The sequence below is a fragment of the Anneissia japonica genome, unplaced genomic scaffold (genome assembly GCF_011630105.1).
Source record: "Anneissia japonica isolate Jap-2015-1 unplaced genomic scaffold, ASM1163010v1 scaffold199_len4679917_cov187, whole genome shotgun sequence".
Classification (NCBI taxonomy): Eukaryota; Metazoa; Echinodermata; class Crinoidea; order Comatulida; family Comatulidae; genus Anneissia; species Anneissia japonica.
In genome coordinates this window covers 1,934,076-1,958,351 of record NW_022686322.1, presented here as the reverse complement: position 1 = coordinate 1,958,351, position 24,276 = coordinate 1,934,076, and the positions used below count along the sequence as shown (strand labels likewise).

Sequence of the window (24,276 nt, the reverse complement as noted above, 5' to 3'; positions counted from 1 at the left end):
TCTTGTATGTGCAACATACAAACGTCGTCCAAAAATCTTCTCAAACTCGAGGGTCGCCTTATATGCGTGGTGAGCATATACACATTAATGCTCATAAGGGGACGTGATTATCGATGGTTTGATGACAGCTTCTCTGTATTGTAATTTTTTAGTCATAAAAATTAATCTTCATTATAAAATGAAGAAGACTAGAGCATTGCTTGCCATTAATTACATCTTCCTTGGAAATGTTCGACACGGGTATGACCACCTTTGATTATATATAGTGGTTGATATTCCAATATCATTAGTTCAGAAATTGCTTGTGTTTACGATTCTGTATTCATGATACCAAGTAAATTTGAACCAAGATTATGCTTATAATCAAAACAAATTTGATAGCATACAGTATTTATATCGTAATTGTTCTTGATTTCTATAAGAATAATGATCAACATATAGAATTTTCTTTACGTACCGTATCTAAAGTTGCTATTATTGTATTGATTTGGTAAAATAGCCCAAGGGTTTTATTGATCAGGGGGATTTTGAAGGTATGATATTCAAGGAAAGTATTTTATGTTTTTTTGTTGCATATGCAAATAAATTCTCCTCATTTCTTGGAAATATAGACAAAATTATTGTCAATTGTATTATTGTATTATCATAATTGTTTACAAATCCTTTGGTTAATAATAATTTAATTGTACCATTGGTAATAGAGTGATGTTGAGTATAGTGTTGCTTGTTTTGTACATACAACGTCATTTGTGGGCTTGCTTCAATGAAATATGAGAGAATGTCCTAAAGACATTTTAAAGTGGGTGTTAATCCAAAAACAATTACTCAAAGCAGGACATTTATTGGAATAGTACTTTTTTTTTTCGTGGAAAATTAATATTTGACGGGCTCTGGGAAAACCCTCCATTTGATGCAATTTATAATTTCCCACAAGCACCCAAAATCTTTGAGAATTAGAAGTTTGAAGATTTTCATTTTCATTTTTGGCAATTTATATAAAAGATATATTGCAAAACATTTCTGCAAAATATCAATCACTTAATCTAACTAAAAAGTATATTTAAATTATTTTAAAAATGCAAATCTTAATAATCAACTGTTGATTTTGGAATCTTTGGAAGCTCTTTTCTCAAAACCTTCATGGCTGATATCCAATGATTTGAATATTCATAACTTCTCTAATACTCAACCAATTTCCATCATATAAACATTGTATTTAAAGAGGAATTCATGTAGAATCTAAAAACACTAAAATCTCTATTTTTTAATTTTCCTACAAACGGATGATGTTGGTGGTCATATATAAGGCTAAAAAATTGTATAAGTTCTGTAATTAAGAAGTCATTTTAGCATCAGCATTGTTAGAAATTATAATAACTATTTTGAATTATAATAACTAAGTCATCCAATATCATAATTACAATGGAAAAATCAGCATCTGATATGCAAATTATACCTCGTGCATTAAAACAGATGGTAGAGTTCCACACAATGGAAATGTCTCATAAAATCAACCAGTTTGCTTACTTTGACATATGCACTATAGGTAGCCACCTCTTACCATGTAAGGCTAAATTCATTTAGGTTATTAAACAATGATGGATATACGTCGGTGTGTGGTGTTTCATTTGACGGGCTTTAACATGGTGTCTCTTCATTAGGAACACTAGTGAAATACTTTTAATATGCCTGGTAATTTCGAAAAACTGAATGGTATATTCAGTTGGTTCAGGAATCATAAAAAGGTAACATTGAATATTTATTTGATCTATGTTATTGTTTTTATGGTTTTAATAATATTACTGTTATTGTTGTTTTTTTTAGCAAGAATAATGTTATTGTTCTTATTATTTATTAAATGTTTGTTTGAAGTTAGTTAACCGAAACAAGACTTAATAAGCCATTTATATAGCGCTTTACACCAGATTCTCAAAGCGCTTGAAGCTTGGACAAGCTTGTGTAACTTTCTTCTTCCCTAAGGGTCTCTTTGTGCCTGAGCAACTTGTTCAAACCAGCTCCGATATTATTTCTGTGGGTTGCGGTGCCCCAGCCTAATAACTGCTCAGCCATTTAGCTCACCTTATATAGTAATTATTTTAAAAACCTGCCATACATATAATGTTTGTATTATTAGTTTGTTGAGGATGGGTAACGCTGATAATAAGAGTTACGATTTTGATAAATTACCAGCAACCTATAATATTTGAAATGCAAAACAAGATAAACTTCCTATCTCTAACACATGGTATCCTAGATACAGTATATAGGGACCCTCTTAAGAATCCAGGAATCCTAAGTTGGAAGCAGTTTCTTCCTGAAGATCTGGTTAAATCACACATCTAATTTTCGTTTTTTACTGTGTATGGGTATAACGATCGGCACTGACTTCCGTAAGACAATTGATAATAAAGTAGCAAAATCATACAAATATGAATTTGCAGAGATGGGTTATTTTGTGGGATATTTTCCTTTCTTGCGGGAGTTTAGAAGGCCGTCTCGATTTCCAGGAGTCTTGTGACTTGCGGGAAACTCGGGACCTCTGAAGAATTATACTAAGGCTATATTCACACACACCAGTTAGCAGGATCCAGATGTAATATAACATACACGCTCCCCCTTGTGTTCATACAAGAAAATCCCCGATCCATATATCAAGATGACGGTGGGATCACTGGCCAATAGGAAACTGGAAAGTGCGTACATGTGATTGGTTAATGATAGAGACACGCTCAACTTGCTAAACTGATACCACTTGGTAACCGTCAACATATCCAGATCCTGTTAATTGAATAGCGCTAACCGATCAGGCGCTCTCACATGGGTGCTAACGGTTAGCTCCCGATCCTGATACTAGGACTCTAAATTCAGGAGCAGGCTGATGAATAATAAAATCTATAAAACTGATAGAGATCTGTTGACATTGATCAACATTTCTGATTGGCCAAGGCACAGACCAGATCCAGGGTTTTCAAACCCTTATTCGTATCCTTGAGTGGCTATCCTAGAAGGTTGGGGTCGCTACCACAACAACATCACAAATGTAATTACTAGCTTCATTCAAGTAGATTAATCAAGTTGAGTGTTGTGCATTCAACTTCATGTGATAAATATATACCTAGATTACCTGGAGATGGCCTCCTCAATCCCCTTATCTCCTGTGGTTGATCGTATATAAAGTGTTAAGTAATAAAGGCTTACTTCATGCTCTGTAAATTTTGTTTGTTTGATCAACAATGTTTTCATACAAGTAACAAATAATACATTTAAATGGCATCGTATTTTAATTGTTGCTATAAATTTCCTCATTATATAAATGTTTGTAGGTATTTATAGAAGTTGTCAGCATATGGCTGCATATGGTTAGAAAAAAAAAACAAACATATTATATATATTTATGATTTTTAAAGCAATTATTATTGAAAATAATAACTTAATATAAGAAAAATATATATAAAACAATATGTAATTAAATTGAACTTAAAATAATAATTAAAATTATTGTAAATGTGAAGATCCAAGTAATGTAAAAAAAAAAAATAAATTAGTGTGATGTTGATTCAAGATGTGATGACAAGTTGTCGTAAAACCCATGTAAGGAAACCACCGATGCCGATATGCAATTAGAAATGTGTACCAAACATGTGAGGTCATAGTTCATGTGATTACGAATACAGTGATCTAAAGACATGGGTAATTTTCATGATTAATGCAGTTCCCTAATACAACTCACCATTATGTAATACGTATTCACAAATCTCATCTTGATCGCTCACAAAAACCTGATTGTTTACGGTGAGCGGACGGTCTGCTTATACTGATAAAGTCAACAGGAACATTAATTAGTAGGACTTGATAGACGCCGGTGCTGAGTTTGCCTACGGAGTTTTGCGATCACGCTTTGAAGATCATTGTCAACTTCCTGAACGTGTTTGTACGGGAAATTAATACTTCCACTTCAAACAGTTCTCTCTGTATTTTTGTTATTGTTCGTTGCAAACCGATTTCAGTATGGATTATCAATTTACTTTGTTCTGAGAGTTAATTTTGTGTTTATTGATTAATTCATTCTTATTGGATGTTCCTTTTATATTTGAACAGTGATTACCTGTGAAACTATAATTGCCTGCTGAATTTCAGTAGTGTGTATGCAACACATTTTATGAATTTATTTGTGAGAATGCAGTGGCACTGCCAGGATTTGCCAAACAAGGAGCTTAGTGGTTCCACAGCAGTCTGACAATTTCAGGCTGGGTCCAGAATTAAATCCTGGTGGAGTCCAGGGGAGGTGGGGTCTAAGAATTTCAAAATGAAAATGAAATTCTTGTTTTGGTCCACCTGCCTTCTCCTCGCCTACTACCCCTTCTTCTCCCCTCTTGGTGCCGCAACTGGTTTCAGGGTGACAAATCAAGTCGGTTTGTCTGGAATTATTTATGAAGTCTGTGCTTGTGAGCCACACTTCACACTATTGTACAATAAATGAATGGTTGGAATGGATGTATTGTTCGCAATAAGCTAAATATTATTTATTATAAATATCAAGTTGGTAGCAACCTATCTGTCAATATGTACTTTATTATTAAAAATGGTATAATCTATACCTAATAAATAATAATAATAATAATAAGTATAATAATAGTCTTCATATAGTTTTTCCTGTACATGTTGTTAAAAACTGTTCTGCAGCTGATGTTATGTTGACATAATGATTTTTGGTGTTATTTCTTTCTGACAGGTGCAATTTCTTTTATTATGTATGAATCAGCCTTTCTGTTGTTTAATTTTAGTCACATGGTAATATGAGCCTGAATTTACATTGGTACAGTAGATACTCATGAGTGGCTTGTTACTACTCATAAATGATTATCATAATATAAAGTTTATAAAGGTGATAATTGCGAAAAAAAATATTAAATTGGATGTTAATTCTAGAGGTAAAGAATGTTGATAGACATAATTGTGTTTGTGTTATTACATTATTCAAAACCATAAGGAATTGTATAGCAGTAGTAGTTGTACTGTTTGTTAAATTTTTGATATTTTATCAAATTCTTAAGGAATGGGACTAGTCTAGTTCAGGTGCTAAATTTCATTGATAACATATTAGGATGATGATAAAAATTACCCAGAATGAAATATTAACCTTTTTCTATATAATTTTTGTTTTTGTTTTTTTAGCTACCCACAGGTTCTTATCTTTAATGACTTCCGCTACAATTATCTTTCACACCAATATTTGTAATTGCGTTCATCTTCGTTTACCGACTGCTTGTCACGCTCACAAGTTTTTTCCAATTTCAAATCGACAATCTTTAATTAACTTCTAAGCCTGTTATTGATTGGTCGGCATACCATTGTTTGCAGAGCTCTGATTAAAAGTACAGGGCAGTTTAACAGGTGTTTTGCGAATGTTATAAGCTTTGTGCGTCGGCATCCGCGGTAGCCCCATTCATGAAATCTAAATGCAGACCATGTGTTGATGAACATCAATCATTTGCTGATGTAATGCTATTGTTAACTATCATGTTTCTTTTGCATCTTCTACTGCCACCAGTAAGCCTAATAACATCAATAGCGCCACCTACAATTGTTTAATCAGTAGCCTCCACACCTGAAAATGTTTGGCACACTGCTTGTTGGTCCAGGCAAAAGCTAGTTTTTTCAAATAAATCTGTTAATGATGAAAGTGCCATTTTCATATGTTTTTCTTTATAGGTTTTTTATTTATTTAAAAAAAATAGATATATGTATATATTTGGTGTATATTAGTATATTATCTGTGGTCTGATCGCTGAAATTAAAAAAATTAATAAACCAAGTTATTATGGGTTTTTTTTTAAATATACCGTAGATCTGTCTATGATCTGTTCAATAGTTATAATACCATAAACAGTTCAGTTTAAATTGGCAACATTCTCAAATTTAGTTATTAGAAATTGTCATTAGATGGTAGAAAAAGTTTAAAATAATTTTTCTTTTCTTTTATAAATTGTTTCCGAATGTCTTGTATCCTTTAGCAAAATGTGCTTTATAGTCTATAGGTAGATTATCGTTATTATTTAAATGATAATTATCAACAGTTCAGTGTGGTAAGGAAGTCATATTCTTAAATCCAAAATCATTGGTTCAATTATTGTTCCACTCTGTTTCCCCTGGTGGAGTGGATCTACCTAAGAAATTGTGGTTGAACTGAGCTCCAGGAAATTGCTGTGGGATAGATTCAGCAGAAGAATACGATAGTTGTGAAAAACTTTAATTGCCAATCCTTATTAATATCATGAATAATGTAGAGCACAAAAGCACACAATAGTTTTGTTTTCATATTGTAATTTGTGATGCCACTCAATATTGGCTGTGGACGTCACCTCTATATTATTGTTCTCATTTTGATGAGCTTTTAGAGTGATATCTCGATGTATGTGTGTTTATTACTCCGTAATTACAATTATGTCTGCAGGTTGTATGGCCGTTATTTTTAGACGTCATATGATACTGTTGTAATCATGTCATTTTTCTACCGAGCCTAAAAAACTATATGCAAAAGATAGATTGTGTTTTAGTCACAGGTCTTTCATTTTAATTGCAGTGTAGGTTTCAGCATAGGGTGCTTTCTAGTTGATGCCATGTGAGGGCAGTGTTTGGTAAAAGTTTGCTGAAGATAAAACTTGTGCATGATATGTTATTACCAGAATTCTGTACACATTGTTCTTATGCCGTCATTTTTTTTGTCTTAAAGCATGATCCCTCTGGTAATACCATTGGTTATCAGGCGCTAGAAGAGACAAACAAGGCATTACGCAAAGAACTTAACGATTTTGAACAGTCTAACATTCAAGCACAGCAATTGGTAAGTAACATATCCTTTCTATATTTCTTTATTTTACAGAGCGCATAAAAGCAAGTGCATCAATCAGGACTATTCTACAATAAAATAATTTTTACTTTTTTGCACTCTTACTCCTTTCTTTTGTCTGTACTGGTTTCTTAGTCTGTGTTTATTCACACCCCTATGTCGTCAACTTGAAGATACGGGTGTAAAATGTCTGTTAGAATGCATTAAAGTAAACATATAAAAATGAATTAATAAAATATGAAAACATACTTAGACACATTGTGGTGGCTATCAGAGCTGAGTGAAAACCATTATTACATTGAATGAAAACTAGTTCAATCAAAACAACAAGTGAAATTGGCAGAAAATCTGTTGGTAAAAATATATATTTAAAGGAAGAAATTAACCAGAAATGTAGTGCACTTCCTGCCAACATCTGATTGAAATACATTGCCAGAGAAAATGTAGTGCACAATATCTGAGTGAAATACACTACCAAAGAAGGATCAGATGATTCACTGTCAGATTTAATCCTTTGTATAAATCAAGATATATATTGTAACAGATAACGAATACCATAAACGAGTTTACAGCTCGGTGTCACGTTGATAAAAGAGAATGAAGAAACCTTGTGTGGTGAAACAGGGCCGGGTAAATGAGTGCAACAGGCACATGTTTTGCAGTTTTAGAATGGAAAACATTCAATCATGTGTAATTAGTATAGAGGAATTAGTGCCATACTAATTTAATTGTGGTATTTAAGATGACAACATTTTTGATTTTTTTTTTGTGCCTGTTTAAATGATCAAAGTGGCAGCCATACCAATGCAGACATTATGTAAAAGAATAATAACTAGTAGTGTTTGCAACTGTGTTAAAAATTTCATTTAATCCATCATCAGAGATCCCAAGTTTGAAAACCAAAAAATAGGGAGATTTTTTCATGAAGCGATCGCCTCCTGTAGCGACGCACTGTGACGCCTTACCATGCACTGTGCAACGTGAAAATATTACACGAAATGAAGAAAGCAAACAATTTTCATCAATTTGTTTACTTTTATTTAACAATTTTACATTTGTTTACACATTGCAGTTGTCCTAAAATATAAATTTATAAATATTATTATTTATTTAGCATTTTGCTAGTAAAGCGTTCTTGGCAGCAGTCAACAAGGCTTTGGCTTCAAGAACTGAAGCTTACTTGAAAGAAAAAGTATTTTTTATGCACCAATTCTGTTCCAAACTTCGCGGCGAAAACTTGGGGCCCCATCCATTCCCATGTGATTTCTGATTTCGTTTATTTTTTTGAAATTTATTTACTCAACTGACAGCCATCTCATTGAATGAGGTCGGCGCTGGATGCAAAATCGTAACATGGAGGATAAACAAGGCGGTTCTACCACGCCTGCCTTGCCCTGGAGTTGTTATTTTGATAAACAACTTAAATAACAACTCCCTGGCCTTGTTTATGACATTTTATGGCTGAGCGAGCGCCATAGTATATTGGCTTAAGATAAGAATTTTTGTTTCATTGCTCTATGACATTGTGGAAATCACATTTTTCATGAAATTTTTGGGATATTTTTAAAAATCGGGAGATATTAATAAAAATCGGGAGGACAGGAGACGGCCTCAAAAATCGGGAGAAACCTGCGATTTTCGGGAGACTTGGGATCTCTGCATCATTATCTTCCTAATTACTTTCATCATCATGGTGAAAAAAAGTAAACAAACATAATTCTCTTCATCATTGGCATCACTGTATTCTTTTACTATCTTTATTTTTGTACCATTATCATCATGTACTATGTTCATTATGACCATCATAATCGGTTGTATTAGCATCACCATTCTCATCCTGATCACCATCTTCAGTTTCATATATCCTCATCATACTTTGTAAACAACATCGTCCATATTATCATTATCAACGTCATGAATTCTTTGTGCAAAATAACAAAATGGTTATTTAATCAAATAGAACATAATGATATATATAAGATACATACCACTTACCCAGTGGTTGCTACTGTGTACACACTGCCTGCTTATACATACAGTATAAGGTAGAGACAGTTGGTTGTAGCTGGAGCATATTATGATGATCGTGCAGTTATAATTACAGGCCTATTGTAAAAACGACTCTCAGATTAGCTATGCAAATACAGGATAAAGCTTTTAATGTAGATAGCATATTCATTGTAGTCCATTATTACAAGTACATTCTGTCTAATAATAATGGTAATGGTTAATTATCAAGTTGAAATCATTTGAATATCCTATCATATACAATTTTTAGAAGATTTCGTATTCATTTCTTTTCATTCAAAACACTTCCTACTCAAAATGATGCTCTGGTACATTTTCCCATCTTTTACTTACAGTACTTCATTTTCCTGCACTTTTTATTTTTATTTAAGTGAATTTAAAATTGGGAATGTACTATCATGTTGATATGTTAGTGCATATTCCCATATAATTTGGTAATTTGAGTTCTTTTGAATATCTCCAAAATTTCTCATCTGTAAAACAAACCATATACTTCATATCTATAGAAATGATTGTAGAGAGCTGAGCTGAGCTGTGGATATATCTAGGTTCCCGGTTCAATTCCCATCGCTGCCTCTCCTTGTGTTTCAGCTGGAGGGCTGAAATACAAGTTACTATAGCGCATAGTCTTTCGGATGAGACGTTTAAGCCACTGGTCCTGTGAGCATTTATGGCCCATGTGCACATTAAATAACGCAGCACACTCTTCAGAAAAGAGTAGGGGATTGTCTCCCGGTGTACTGCCCAATCACCACAAGGACACCACTGGAAATAAGTCTTCTACTTGACTTTCGTGGGCTGTCCTTGGGGTTTACACCGAATAAATCTAACATTGTTTATACCCTTAAATGGTCTATTTCTGCATCACCATTCTTATAATTTATTCCTTTTTCCTTCTTTACCACCTTCTATGTTTAAAAGGTTAACATCAACAATCATTTTTAAATTTTCCATATACTAATCAAGATTGAATTTCATGCAAAGAAAGGGGAAAATATTATACTATATTGTATTTAAACTGGTAATTAAATAAAGAGATGAATAATAAGATAAATGAAAAAGCTCCGAACTATTAATACATTATCAAACGAAAATGTGTTATTATTTCTGATGCACTGTATCTTAAGACTTATTAGTTCATAAATTGGTTTTAAATGCTGTTTATAGCATAAATATTTTTGCCATCTCAGGTAATTTTTATTTCAAACACTTTAGTCTACTTACATTTCATGTATAATTACATTGGTACATGAGGTGAAATAACTTGACGCAGTGATCTACCACATCCATAATAGCTAATTTGGATTTTGCCACCTATTGCATAAATCAATTTGTCTTGGCTTCGAGGAATGGACCCTGGATTTAGCAATTCCGTCCAGTTGACTCCATAAGCATTCTCATTCACGTGTGAAACATCATTACGAAGAGCAACTAATAGAAACTCAATTTCTATGTATCTTTATTGCTAGCTGGCATGTGTTGTTGAAGGTTGCCATGTGATGTCATATGTGTTTTTGATGTTGATTTAACTCTAAGAGCATAGGAAAGATTATAAAAACAGTGGCACATTGGTATGGCTTTGAGCTTCTAAATAGAAGATCGAAAGGTCAAGTCCAAAGTTAGGCTTTATCCATGCTGTCTCCTGCCTGGATTATAAGTTAGTCAGAAGGTTTAGAAACTTGGTGTAGCAGACATAAAATATAGAATGATGGTCATAGAAAGAGCACCCAGGGAAAGTAGGGAGGGACAGAGGCAGGAATAAAGATAAATAGTAGGGATAAGCAAACAAATAAATGAAAAACAGAATTGAAATTAGTGATGTCCTTATACTGCCTGGGCTGTAGGCATTTTACAAAAACTTCTATCATCCCAAATTTGAAAAAAAAAGTAAATTTGCAACACTTTGTCATGTTTTGCTTTCAGTAGAAATAGCCCCTAAAGCTGCTTATTACTTTCAGGTACAAACATTGGTGTTGAGAGTTGTAAAATGCAGAGGCAATTTACACCTGAAATTATACTGGGTGTCTACAACTTGAAAGGGTTAATTTGCCAAAATGGAGAAATAGCTACTAACATTTTTATATGTTGCGGTTTACAGGGTAATTTGCTAGTTTGGTTCAGTTAAAACAAAGAACCTGAAATATTTCAAATATTTGTGTTCCAAGTAAATATATATGCAATATAAATATAATATAATGATAATATATATGCAAAATCTTGGTAGAATGTCAGAGGTCATTACAATTTAACATATAGTACATGGTACTATGTATACCTTAGAGGGAAATGTCTATAATCAATACTACAGGATAGGCATGAGAAACACTGGGCCAATGATTGTATTAAATGATGGATGAAGGGAGAAATTGATTTTAAATTTGATGAACCTGTGTAGTAGAAATTTCAGTAAATACAATGTTCTCCAGAGTATCAGAGATCATACAAGCCAAAGGGTCCACTTTCCACTGAAAGTTACGGGCCTGGACTTACAGAAAAAATATGCTGACCAACTGTTGCTGCCAATTTCCATTTTCAATGTCCTTGGGCTACACAACATCAGATTTTGCAATGTTAGAATGGCGCCCGTTTCTATAAAGTTTTATTTTATTAGATCTTTGATACGTGATACAGAAGGCACTTGCATATTGGACTTATTGCTGAACTAACAATAATAATAATAATAATACAATTGATAATAATAGACCTACCAATTCTCTTTGAATGACGCGTATATACCGTAATGGCGCAAATAAGCGCCCCATTTGAATAAGCGCCTCTCTCGAATAACCACCCCTCTTAATGTGAAAATTTCCTTAAGCGCCCCGTTTGAATAAGCACCCCTTTCAATTTGAATAAACGCCCCCTCAACAATATCATAAGATTTTCTTTTTAGCAAGTCAATAAATCCAATCAAACCTGGGACTGTGGTTGTTGGCATGATTTGAGCTGCAGAGTGGAATAACATTCTTCTTAGGACAATATCAAAATGAGGATATTTTTCTTGGACATATGAGAGAGCTCCGATCCCTGGACAGACAGTATATTTCCAACTTTACTCTTTTTACATATTTGTCTACGCTTAGTCCTACTAGGCACTTTCTTTTTCCGACCTTTAGCACATTCTCAACTGAGTTTTCAAGAAAAAATGATCCTGCCATCCTGCTAATCTCAATCGGCCGATGGCCAACAAGCTAACCACGGTCCACCACCACTAGTTGCATCTGCTATTCTGCTGTTATGTAATTTCGCAGCATTCTTGTCATGAGCCATGTTCTCTGGACGATTATCTTTTCCGCCTAACCACCAGTCGTATTGTCCTTATATAATTTTTTTTTTTCATTCAAAAAGTGCCTCTTGAATTTAATAATTTCCCATAAGAACCCCTCGATTTTCATCTATTTCCATAAGCGCCCCCTCAATTTCCACTCTGTTTTCTTAAGCGCCCCGTTTAAATAAGCGCCCGTTTGAATAAGCACCCCTCAGCTTATTCGCGCAAGTTCGGTATTTGTATACATGCGTACGTACAGTAATTACCACCTGTATGCTGAGTAGTCTTCTTCCGTGAATTTGCCAACTTTATCCTGTTGAAGATTCTGCAACTGTTGGTGAGATTAGACAGTCTTCTGACTTTTCAATAGGGACTACTTTTGGAAGGTTTTGAATGAGATTTTTCCAGTGTGACCAGTCTTTTGCATTAGTTTTGATGTTTCCAATTTTTATATTTCTTAAATTTTAAACATTTGAACTAAGCATTTTATGTGTGTGTTTTTATGTAAATGTTTTTATTTATATGATAATTTACCAAATATATTTATTTTTATATCAGAATTGATAGAAGTGTTTAGATATATCTACTATGCGTAACTGCTGAGATCTATTGGATCCATGTAAACATGTCTAGTATATCATTTGATGAATGATTGATGGTTTTAATCAAATGAAACTTATCTCCAGAAATTGAGTGAGTGATTTATGATATCAGTTACCAGAGTCCAATTCAGGATTAAATAGTACAGGTAACATGGTTCTGATCAATCCTTCAGTAATTTAATGGCAAATTTTTGGCCCTTGTGTCAGTCCTTGTTACTTTTAATTTTTTTTTTTGTAATTGTGGTTAAGAAGCATATTTATTGATTCTGACTTTTTACTAATATTTTTATCTTACCTTCCTTCTTCTTACCTATCTGTCCAGAGAATTTTAAACTGGAATTGAGCAGGTAATCGGAGAAAACTCACACTTCATTGTTGAACATCCTGTTGCCCTAATTTCCTCCTGAATATTGTTTAGATAGATAATTGGGTTTGGTGTGGGAGCATTATTCATTATAAACTAGGACTATTATATACTTTATACTTGTACTGATGTATAGTAGAGCTAGACCTCATTTCTGCATGTAACCAAATGCTGAGTACAGTATTGCACAAGGAGACTATATATTAAAGGTAACTCTAACTATGCTCTATCAATTTTTGTTCAGTAGTGAAGCACTTTGTTATCATTACAATTGTCTGCTAAAATCTTATTTATGGTTGAGAGGAATCTGCTGGATTTAGTCAATATTGGAAGATGTATCGTTGTTAATGCAAAGCAAGTAAATTGTTACCGTGAATAGAAATGGCTAAAGAAACTAGATTGGCGCAATTGTAAATCACGCAAACGATGAGATGCACTGTCCTAATCAATCAAACCGTCTTGTGAAATTTAAGCCGAATACACAGCTTTTTTTAAAGAGAGTGCAACTTCACACATTTGAACTTCGACACCCCTCAGGTTACCTGTCCACGATGTTAAATGGGTTTTTTAACGTGTATGCCTAATCAATTTCATGTTAAACACAAGTATCTAGAGTTACATTAACCAAACATGCTTTAAAATATAGATTCTTGACAACTCTTTCATATCATTAACACATGATTCGCCAGTTGGATGCTGTATTATTTTTGTACCGTAAATACTGTCTGTAACACTTGCACCATTGCTACCTAAGCATGTGTTACTACTAAGAATTTTTTAGAGATTCGGATGTCACAGTGGTCTATTTTAATGAATGATGTTGTTGAATTATTCTGTGTGATATCCATCTTTGACACTAAGTAATACAGATTGTTTTTGTACCTGATTCATCTCTCTTACATTAGGCTATTTATCTGAGGCCTAAATTCAGGTTTTTCAACTTTCTTTACTTTAACACTTTGTTGGTATTTGCAATTAATTGTTGACAACGTGACAGAGTTCTTCTCAAATGTAAAGCCGATTTATAGTCGTACCGGAAACTGTTTGTAGCAGTGGCAGTGACTGGCCAGGAATGATAATCCAGCTGCACTTACATCCACTGGCACACAACTCCACCTGTCAACAACTCTTTTTTTCATACTCGCATTGGATCTGTAAACTTCACCAAGAGATCTAGTCAAGGCTATATAAAACATTAGCGCATTTTATAATTTTATCTCCAAAAGCCTGCTGGACTTGTAATTCCCTGTGAGATTTTTGCATCAAATCAGGTGATTGGTGATTATAACCGTTGCAATTTACTGGTCTCAATCGGAAGTTCACCTTCCTGACAAGTATACCAATAACTTGCCTGCTTTGTTTTTTTGCTAGAGAAGGTCTTTTACAAGTAAATGTGGATATATTGCCTGTGATACTTAAATAACCTATCCGAAAAACAACCAGCTGTGTGCTTCTAATTTTTACAATTTTCACTTTGGACTACATTTCTGCCGTAAAAGAAAGCGATACAACTTGCATCAGTTTGACTCTATCCTGTCATCTCCTAACTGTGTGTTAATATGTTCTAATTTGAAATAATATGTTGTATGTGGGTGAGACACTGTCAACGAAAACGTGATAGCATCATATTTCTAAGAAGCGTGTTTTGTTTTCTTTTAATTGCCGATCGTTTTGTGTTGTTCCAACCACACATTAGAATTAGCTTTTACATTTAAGAGCTCTTCTATTTAAAAAGGCCCAAATAATGGACTTTATTAATCATCTTTATATCTTACCTACCTGTGTAGAAAGAACATCTATTAAATCTTTGTACTTTGCTTTGTGCATCTTTACCTTCCACATTTACAACTTACTACCTATGTTTTCCGAAAACAAAATAATGGTATTTACTTTAATTTTTATAGTTACAATTATGAAAAACCTTTATGTATGGTATTGTCACTAAATTTTTCAAATTGCTTTGTGCATAATAGGATTTTTCTAAAAAGGGAAATTGCCGTCTCTTATGCTTTCATCGTTATGGTTACATATAGATTTAGCTGGCAGGCAAATATCAGATAAATAGAGGCAGTTTTCATAATTAACATAGAGCTGATATTGATGTTGGAAAACAAAAGCAAAATACAGACAAATGAAATATATGTATGAAATATAGGATATTTTGATGATAACATGTATTATGTTTTTTTCATTCTTACTGGTAAACCTGAAAAAAGCTTATATAAATGTTAATTGGAAATATAATTTAATTGAAGGACCTTCAGGGAATGCTTCTTCTATGATTCTGACTTTTATTCAAGTTTAGATTGATGTATGTTTTCATTCCTATTTTTTATCGCCTGGTTGCGATCATCCATGTTTACGCTAAAGAACTATGTCGTTGACAAAAATTAGGATTCCAGGTAACAATCGTGAATACATACTTAAACTTGATTGTCCCACAAGGTCTTAGTGCTATATTCTGTTTTTCATTATTTCTACCAGAATCACATTACATTTCTCATCTTCGTGGGATAACACATTTGCATGTAAATCAATCATTTAAGCTTTGCTTGTAGGTTTACTATCTTTAAAGAAACACTCAAAATGATGACATTGGCAATTAAACTTTAATTGAGCTTATCTATTAATGAATTCTTAGTATTGCGAAAAGCGACAATTGCATGCATTCTCCATTAAGGGTCGTACGATATTGTATAGTTTTCAGAGCTTATTATGAAGGGCAAGCCTGGTGACAGAGTGGCTAGGCTTCAGAGCTGATGAATCACTAATTATGATTGGTGAAAGTTATCGTCATCTCAACTCTTAATGTTCGTATTCTTGACATTAAATGTTCACAGTGAAAGAAATACAACAGTTTCAGAATATATATAGGAATGATATTACAGAACTGATATGTGGTCTGAAATTTGATGAGACACTCAACCTACTTAGAAGAAATCTTGATACTTGTGACCTTAAAATAATCAACAGGGTTTTTTTTTTCATCAGATTTATTAAAAGTTTGCTTGTGGAAAATTGTCTTTTTGACACTATGGTCTGCACAAGTTGAATTTCAGTCACTTTTTAAAAAGCTTTTTGCAGCCATTAATATTCACATCTCATTTGTTGATTTTGTTGTTTCCAATTTGTCTTTATAATTTGTGGATAAGATAGTAATTAATTATATAATGAAGAAACTATAAAGTGAGGAACATGGTATATACTATCGGATAAGATGTGACGCCAATGGCTGTTGTTCGGCTCGTCAAACTAGGAGCCTTATTCAGTTGCACACGGAAATTCTAACACAAATGGCATTTTGTATTGTTGAGATAATAAATGTGGTCTTGAAGCAGTCAACTCATGATATTCACAAATCAACCGAATACTGAAGTCATTTTGAATGTACTAAGGAGGTGACAAGCCATGATGGCTGCCAGGCTTAATAACTAGCCACAAATTCCCACATCGTTTAACTTGCAAAAGTGTTAAAGATATACATAGACTATGTAGCAGTTCTCTGAAATCTCTGCTAGAGATACTCATCATCTAAAAACAATTCATATATTAGGTTAATATATTTAATTCGAATCTTTAAAGGTGTTTTTTTTTATTAAAGAAGCACATTAAAAAGAAATTGCTTGGAATCGTACTTCATACGCCCGCTTGGAAAAGATCAGACCGTTTGGAGAATCATCAAACCAGTTGAAAGTTGTATTTTGCTTGTGCTGTATTCTGTTTTCACACCTTCCTGATCATGGAGATAGTGGCTTCACCCTCCAAAGTGATGAAAATTGATCCAACATTGATGTTTGTGGAAATAGATTTACGAAACTAGATGATAGTTTATGTAAAAACTATTGGAAATACGGATTTTTTAAAAAGGAAATGGAGTGATTGTTTTGTCAATTTTAATCTCATTTGCATGAAGGAAATAACCAAAAGTTGATTATACCTTCTTCATTATGATCGCATTATACATCCACCATATCGAGTCGATCACATACTGGAAGCTTCTAAAGTGTTAATGATACGATAACTCTATTATTTGAAAAAACATTACTTTAAAAGAGAAGTAATTTCCTAAACACCATGTCACCTGTCACAACGTTGTTACAATAATTGACAAATTAGGAATTATATTTTTGTATTTTTTTTGTATGAATTTTTTTAGACTGGAACACCTGCAGGAAGAGGCATTGATGATATATACTCTGGAAATTACATAAAATCCACACTTTTTAATATAGAAGTAAACATTGATTGTTCTTCTGTAACTGGTAATTTAATACACTATATTTCCAACTTGCAGTCAGAGAATTTTTAACAACTGTTAATCAAATCAAGATTCTCAGCATTCTAAAACACAAAAGAGCGTTGCATACCGGTAGTTTGAATCGGATCTCTCTAGTTTGTGGTTTCAATTAAATTGATATACTGGTAATATAAGAATTGAACCATCATATTTTAAGAGTACAGTATATTCAATGGCTGTTGGAGTACTCTGAAGTTCTTAAAATGGACGTAGATCCGCAGCTATCACCGGAAGTTTTCTCAACTGGGAGTAGCCCTTCCTCACCTCTTGATGGTCGAGGCGGCTGTACCATTGCAGTGGTAAGCTAAGTGTGCTATTTAAGTTAACTTCATTTTCAACTAAAAGTTACTCATGATCCAGTTCACATTTTTTTGTGGCTGCTAAATGGTAACTGCCTGCTTCAAAAGGTTTTTATGGCTCGGTGGTCAAGGTACTTGTGGCAAAAACATCAGAATTTGTCTCAACTGCACTCTTGTATGCCTAGTCATAGATAGACTTAGTTAAAGAGTATCAAAGTTTATAAAATTGGAGCTCTCCACTTCCTAAGTCGCGTAAAGAGACTTATTTACTCAAAGCCAGAAGTCGGAACGTGAAATTTGGATTTGGTTTTGTAGTCAAATTTGCGAGAAAAACTTCAGCTACCCGTATTTCTTGACTGAGACGTCAGTGGGAGCTGTAATTTGTATGGTAAGGTAGATGGTACTGCCCTTAATTCGTATTATGGAATTAACACCCACAAACCTTGTAGTTATTAATATTTTTGTTATAATAGAAAATGTTTATTTTTTTGGTGACGTGACACTCACAATATATTTAACATGCATACTTCATAAGATTGTCACCTTTTTCTTGGCAAGTCAAACTTTCCCGGCATTCCTTTTTTAATTATGGATTGACTCGCTCCAAACCATAACATCGGGGGCATACCCCGATGTTATGGTTCAATTCAGCCCCTGTCATTGTGGAATGATGTGAACATGTATCTACCAAGAAGCGCCTCTTTATGGCTGTTAGGCAGTCACGGACCACGCCCATACGCAATTCAGCACAATGACGCTGCAAGTTATGGGTTATTCTCCTACCTTATTCTCCTACCTTTACTCCACTGCTTTATACATGGATGCCTTGCCTAGCTAGGGCTAAAAGAGCCACATTGTTAGCATTGTATAATACTTAAACAAGGTACGTCTGCAACTGAATTATTTTTATTTAATTTTTTGTTCTTATTTTAATTTATTACTTTCGAAAGTGTACTTTCTATCACATATAATTGCACTGTCTACTTAGGCCTAGTCTTACTAATATATAGCCTCACCATCCCCTGCTACACAGTACATCAGTACGCTAGGCAACATTACGCGATATGCCATCCTTCCCAGGTTTCATGTAATATTTGCATATTGGTAACCAACTTATGCTTACCGTTCCGTCCACCCCCATGCTAAAGTACAGACCTATTCTAGGCAACAGAACTAACAGAACAGAACTAGGCAACAGGCAAATGCTTGTGAAAATGAGTACTGCGGCGTACTTATTTTCACAAAGCATTTGCATCCCCTCTTGGCTCATGAGCACCGTAGCCTACTTCGAAATAATTGTCTCCATATCTTCACTAATTAATCACCGTAATTTAGCTTACACTTATGCATAGAGTAACTGGAGCACTTAAAATGTACAATAATCATTTCACTACCCGACAAACCCCTGAACTTTATTCGTGCATTACATAAATAGTTTCATGTTGCTGTACTCCAACATCACTGGCGCATGGTAACAACCAACTGACTGCAGACCATTTCCGGTCACACATTACTCTCCATAATGCAGCACTCTCTAGTTCCGTCACCTCTGGGTAATAGAGCCTCAAGTTGTCCAAGTAATCAGCTTTTCTGGATAGATAACCCTTCTTGAATGCTAAAAGAGAATTTCATGGATAATGCCTGCTAATTAATATGTATCTAAATTGAACTATAAATGTTGACATTCCCTGACCTAAAAGCAACATATTTATCAATCAATGCTTATATAATACTGATTAGATACAGATTAATCAGAAATTATTAATTTTTTGCTGGCGGTATCGCTCGCACTTAATCGGATAATGCAATGTTCAGAGGAGGAAGATAGTAATCAAAGAGAAAGCTTGTTACAATTGGCTTAATTAACCTCTCTCATGATGAAACACAATCCGTATTCTTAGCAATTATTCCGGTCACAGCAGACCGCAAGTAGAAATTTGAATCCTGCTGTGGAAAAAGATACAAAACAGATAAACAGATGCAGTTTTTTTCAATCATTTTGTAACCATATATCAAAGATGAATATGCTCCAGAAATCTAAAAAAGTAGATAATTAGTATTAAATGTATGTAATTATACACTATAATGATGAAGATGTGCATGTTCCATCTTTCCAACCAATCTCAATGGTTGGTAAATCTGCTTATTGAAGTAGATCCTTTTATGAGCTACTGTAGTTGTCCAAAAAAATATTCTTCATTTAGTACAGTCTTGTGCTTTTTAAAATTTTTTTTGGTCATAGCATAGCCTCCCAGTTTTCAGATCATCTAATTATTCCCTCCTTCTTATGTCCCTGTTCTTCTATTCTTTCAAGAATACCTTTTGATAATCTGTTTTTCTTAAGCATGTGTATAATTGTATGTATTACTATTGAGTTTTATATCTGAAATGATGTGTAATCTGAGATGGTTTGATGTCATTCTGATGCATGTGCACATACTTAATTAAATTCATAATGTTTTGATGTTGCCAAGTTCATTTGTCTGGGCTAAGAAATCAATGTGAATCCATCACAAACTAAACATGCTTACGTGTCACCTATTCAATCTAGCTAACATTTTTTCTGTAATGTGATGCGCTGTCGTGGCTGCATGTGCTATTCCATTGTCAAAAATAAAAACATAACTTTAATACTCTTTTGTAGATTATGTCTTACAATATCATAGTTGATAATTAATATATCTTTCCAAATTACTTGTCATCTGACATCTAAAAATCACTATGGTATAAATTTAGTAAGAGGTACAATGATTGGCTTAAAGTTCTGACACTGATTAGTCAAGTTGGTATAGCTTTTTGATAAGAAGCACAATGATTTCTTAAAAGTTCTGACACTGATAGTATTATCTGGTGTGTTGCACTTATAGATAATCAGCATTGCCCCAGTCGTTATCTCAGGTCAAAAAGTCATTATTGTATTATTAATACGGAATAGAAGCACAATGATTGGTTAAAAGTTCTTTTACTGATAGTATTATCTGGTGTGTTGCACGTATAGATAATCAGCATTGCCTGTATTGTTATCTCAGATCGGAAAGTCACTTTTGTATTAATACGGTGTGTTTATCTGGTGTATTGCACTTTATAATTACCAATTGAACTTTACAATAAAAGATGAACTTTACTATTAATACACTGTCCATAAATGACGTGTAATTATGATCAGGAAAAGCGCAAGCCAGGTGATAATAGCGATAATAATACCTGATGAACAATAAACATCAAAGAGATGTGATGAGGATGGTGGTGACAAATAAATAACAAGATGTTGTACACTTTCTTTTTTAATGTTTGTAAGTTACTCACTCATGGTGCAATAATTTGTTTTGTACTTGTACTGTTAAAATATAAACATTCTGAGATGTCCGACATTGATTGGCCTTTATTCGACTTAGTTCTTGATTCAAGTTATACACATTTGCTAACCATACTGTAGACCTAGGTTTGCCCACACTATCAAGTTTAACCATGCATAAATAACAAAATAATTATAACTTTTTGGTACACTGTGAGTAAAATTATGGTTTTTGAGGTAAAACCACTGGTCGATTGTCTCAATTTTGTTGATGCTTGTTTTATAGTTTTATATGACAAATATTTGTGATTTGCCCATATACATCATAATGCCCAAAAATGCATGTCACAGATTTTGATCTAAAAAAAAATTTAGTGTAGCCAAAGCTTTAAAAAGAGTACTACTGTAACAATGTGAAAATATGGCATAATGGTTAGGTTATGACTTCATCCAAAAGTTGTCAGTTCGAGTCTGAGGTTGGCTATATAACTTGCATCTTCTTTAAGGCACCACACTTTGTTTTGTTTCTTGTTCACCCAAGTGGGTACATGATAGATAAATAGTTTGTAATGAAATTGGTCTGTGCTTATTACATGCACTGCTAAGGAATACTCCCTAGAGAAATAATGAGGTTGCTCGTTGTGCATCATTGATCCAATGAACAGGGACAAAAGCACTTTGAGTATGCGTCTCTGAAATGGATGTGTGCGTTATGTACCGTAAATCCTTAAAACATTGCGCTTGTATTCAGTGTTTTAATTATACTACTAACCAATGTTAGTGGTAGGAATATATATTCACTGTAAAATATTTTTTGTATTGAAATTGAACTTCTATTAATCAATGAAACTTAAATATTTTTTTCATAATAATGTTTACAATAATAATTATTATGATATCATTTTTTTTTTTTTTTTTTTTTGCATCATTGCTTTATTTATTTTGTGTTTGTTTAGGATAGATTTACTATATCGATGAGAATGTTATCTGTGGAAATTCAGTTAACTGAATACCACGTTTGAAATACTAAACTAAATTAATGAGATAAATCAGTCTAAGAGAAGTAATGTAAAGCATGTCAGAACCTTTCAAAAAGATACCAGACTGTTTAAATGCACGTGGCACCATCCTCGTTTAAGTGTAGAAGGTAACTGTTATCACAGTATCATGAAAGCTTTGGTAGTCTAGCATAGACATACATATAAAATATTTAAACATCCTGAGACTGAATCATATCAAATATGTTAAAATATAAAAATCCTGAGATTTCCATTCCAGTGATTGGTTGATAGTTTTTATCAAACCTTTTAAACAAATACCAGACAATTTATATGCATTGGGCACCATCATCGCTTAAGTGTATAAATCATAGTAGTTATCACAGAATCATGATAGCTTAACCAGTCTACTGCTTTAGAAGTACATAAAATTAAACATCCCGAGACTTATTCCTGAGATCTTGATGTCATTAATTGGCTGTGATGCCATTCATAAGCTGATTTTCTTAAATATTTAACTTAATGTAGCATTTCTATATTAAAATGGTAATTTGATTTGAGTAGTCAGCAGGTTTTGAGAAATCTCACTGATCGGCAGTGATTCGTTCCAAACATGATATCCCACATAAACTGCTATTGGAAGTTAATGTAGGACATACATAAGTAGGTCCTACATCAACTGCCCTATAGTAATAATTTATTTTGTTTAGTGTTGCAATTACTTCATTTTAGTGGCACCTTGAGTAAGATTAAATCTGAACCATACTCGTTGACATAAATTTATTTAATTATTTGATTGAATATTTATTTTTACGAATGAAACCAGCTCAGACATATTTAAGGACCCATTGACTAGTAGGACACTGTAAAGGTTCCTTATCATGTTGACCCAGTTAAAGATGACAGCGATGTTAAGTCCTTGCTTGGTAACAACATTTTAAACAGCGCATATTTTGGAATCTTGAAATAGCGAAGCTTTAGATATTGAAATGTTTTTAATGGTCACATTAGCAAGTTACACGACACTGTGTCTGGTGCCATTAATAGTAGTATATCATTAATTTTCCTTCTGTTTTGAAGATTTAAGGAAAAAAGAGAAATGTTTTTGCAATTGATCGTTCTATGTGTTTTCATTGTGTTTTTTTATTGGATTTTGAAAAAAGCTACAATATTTATAAAGGAAGAGCTTGTAAGTACAGTATTTTAAGAAAATAAAACTAAAAATATAGTATGCTTTAATTTTATCTCAGATGTTTTTTGATCTGCATCTCAAAAAGCTTTATTAGTATTACTACATAAATCTTTCTGTATCAAGGGGAAGTCCCACTTATTCAAAGTAAGTCCCACTTATTCAAAGTACAGGGTTTTTTAGTGGTAACTTGTGTACATATGTTTTAAATTCAGCATTGTAAACCTTTTTCTTTTGATATAATATTATTCTTTAAATAATATTTTGAATAGTATTTATGTAAATTCTAACAAGAAAATAAGTTCTTCAGCATCTAGGAGATGCAAAAAATTACATTCCTTTACAATTTTCATATTCTTGAAGTACCTAACAGTCTAAATCAGCAAAAACTGTATTATTTCAATTGGGATCTCATTAAAGTTAATAGCCTGTATATATAGTTCTTTCTGAATGCGAAAATTCTTAAGTTATTTTAGTTATTGTAATAGCATTTATGTAGAAGAGTAGATGAAGTAATAAGTTAATTAAGTTAAAAAGAGATAATGAAAGAATTATAAACATCTTATTTTTAAAAAGAATCAAATCTGACTTGAAATTCCATGTCCAAATTAATTACTTTCGTTAAAGCAGTCCGGAACATAAATTATTTGTGGGTCAATTACTGTGAAAATAGAAACTTAATTTAGATTGTAAATATTTTCGTTCGTGTGAAATTAGGTATATGGAGGGATGCAAGGCATTCTTACACATATCTACATGTATGATCATCTTATGACCTTTGCCCTTATCCCACATATTGTGTGTATTAGTTAATCTTAAAGGGTGATTCTATAATAAATTATATTATCAACCTTATTTTGGTAGTAAAATATGTTATATTTGAATGTACCCTACTTCTTCTGCACTCTTTTGCAAATCGGAACAAATACGTTTCCTAAAAAACTCATTACTTTTAGGTTAATTGTTAGTTTCTCATCTTTTCTAGGCTTTAGAGTCAATAGATTAGTTTTCAGAAAATAATATTTTGATAGCAATAGTATGAATCATTTTGGTAATTCAAATAATAATAAGGAAAATAACAAAGTA

At 33.1% G+C, this 24,276-nt stretch overlaps 1 protein-coding gene across 6 annotated transcripts in view; it reads left to right on the top strand.

The window, feature by feature from the left end:
* LOC117115470 (RIMS-binding protein 3-like) overlaps positions 1 to 24,276 on the top strand; it is a 95,122-nt gene that overhangs the window by 22,249 nt on the left and 48,597 nt on the right. For all 6 annotated transcript variants that reach the window (XM_033259331.1, XM_033259323.1, XM_033259314.1 and 3 more), the window contains exon 4: positions 6,734 to 6,844. In XM_033259331.1, the coding sequence (XP_033115222.1) occupies positions 6,734 to 6,844 (111 nt within the window). The remainder of the gene's footprint in view (positions 1 to 6,733; positions 6,845 to 24,276) is intronic.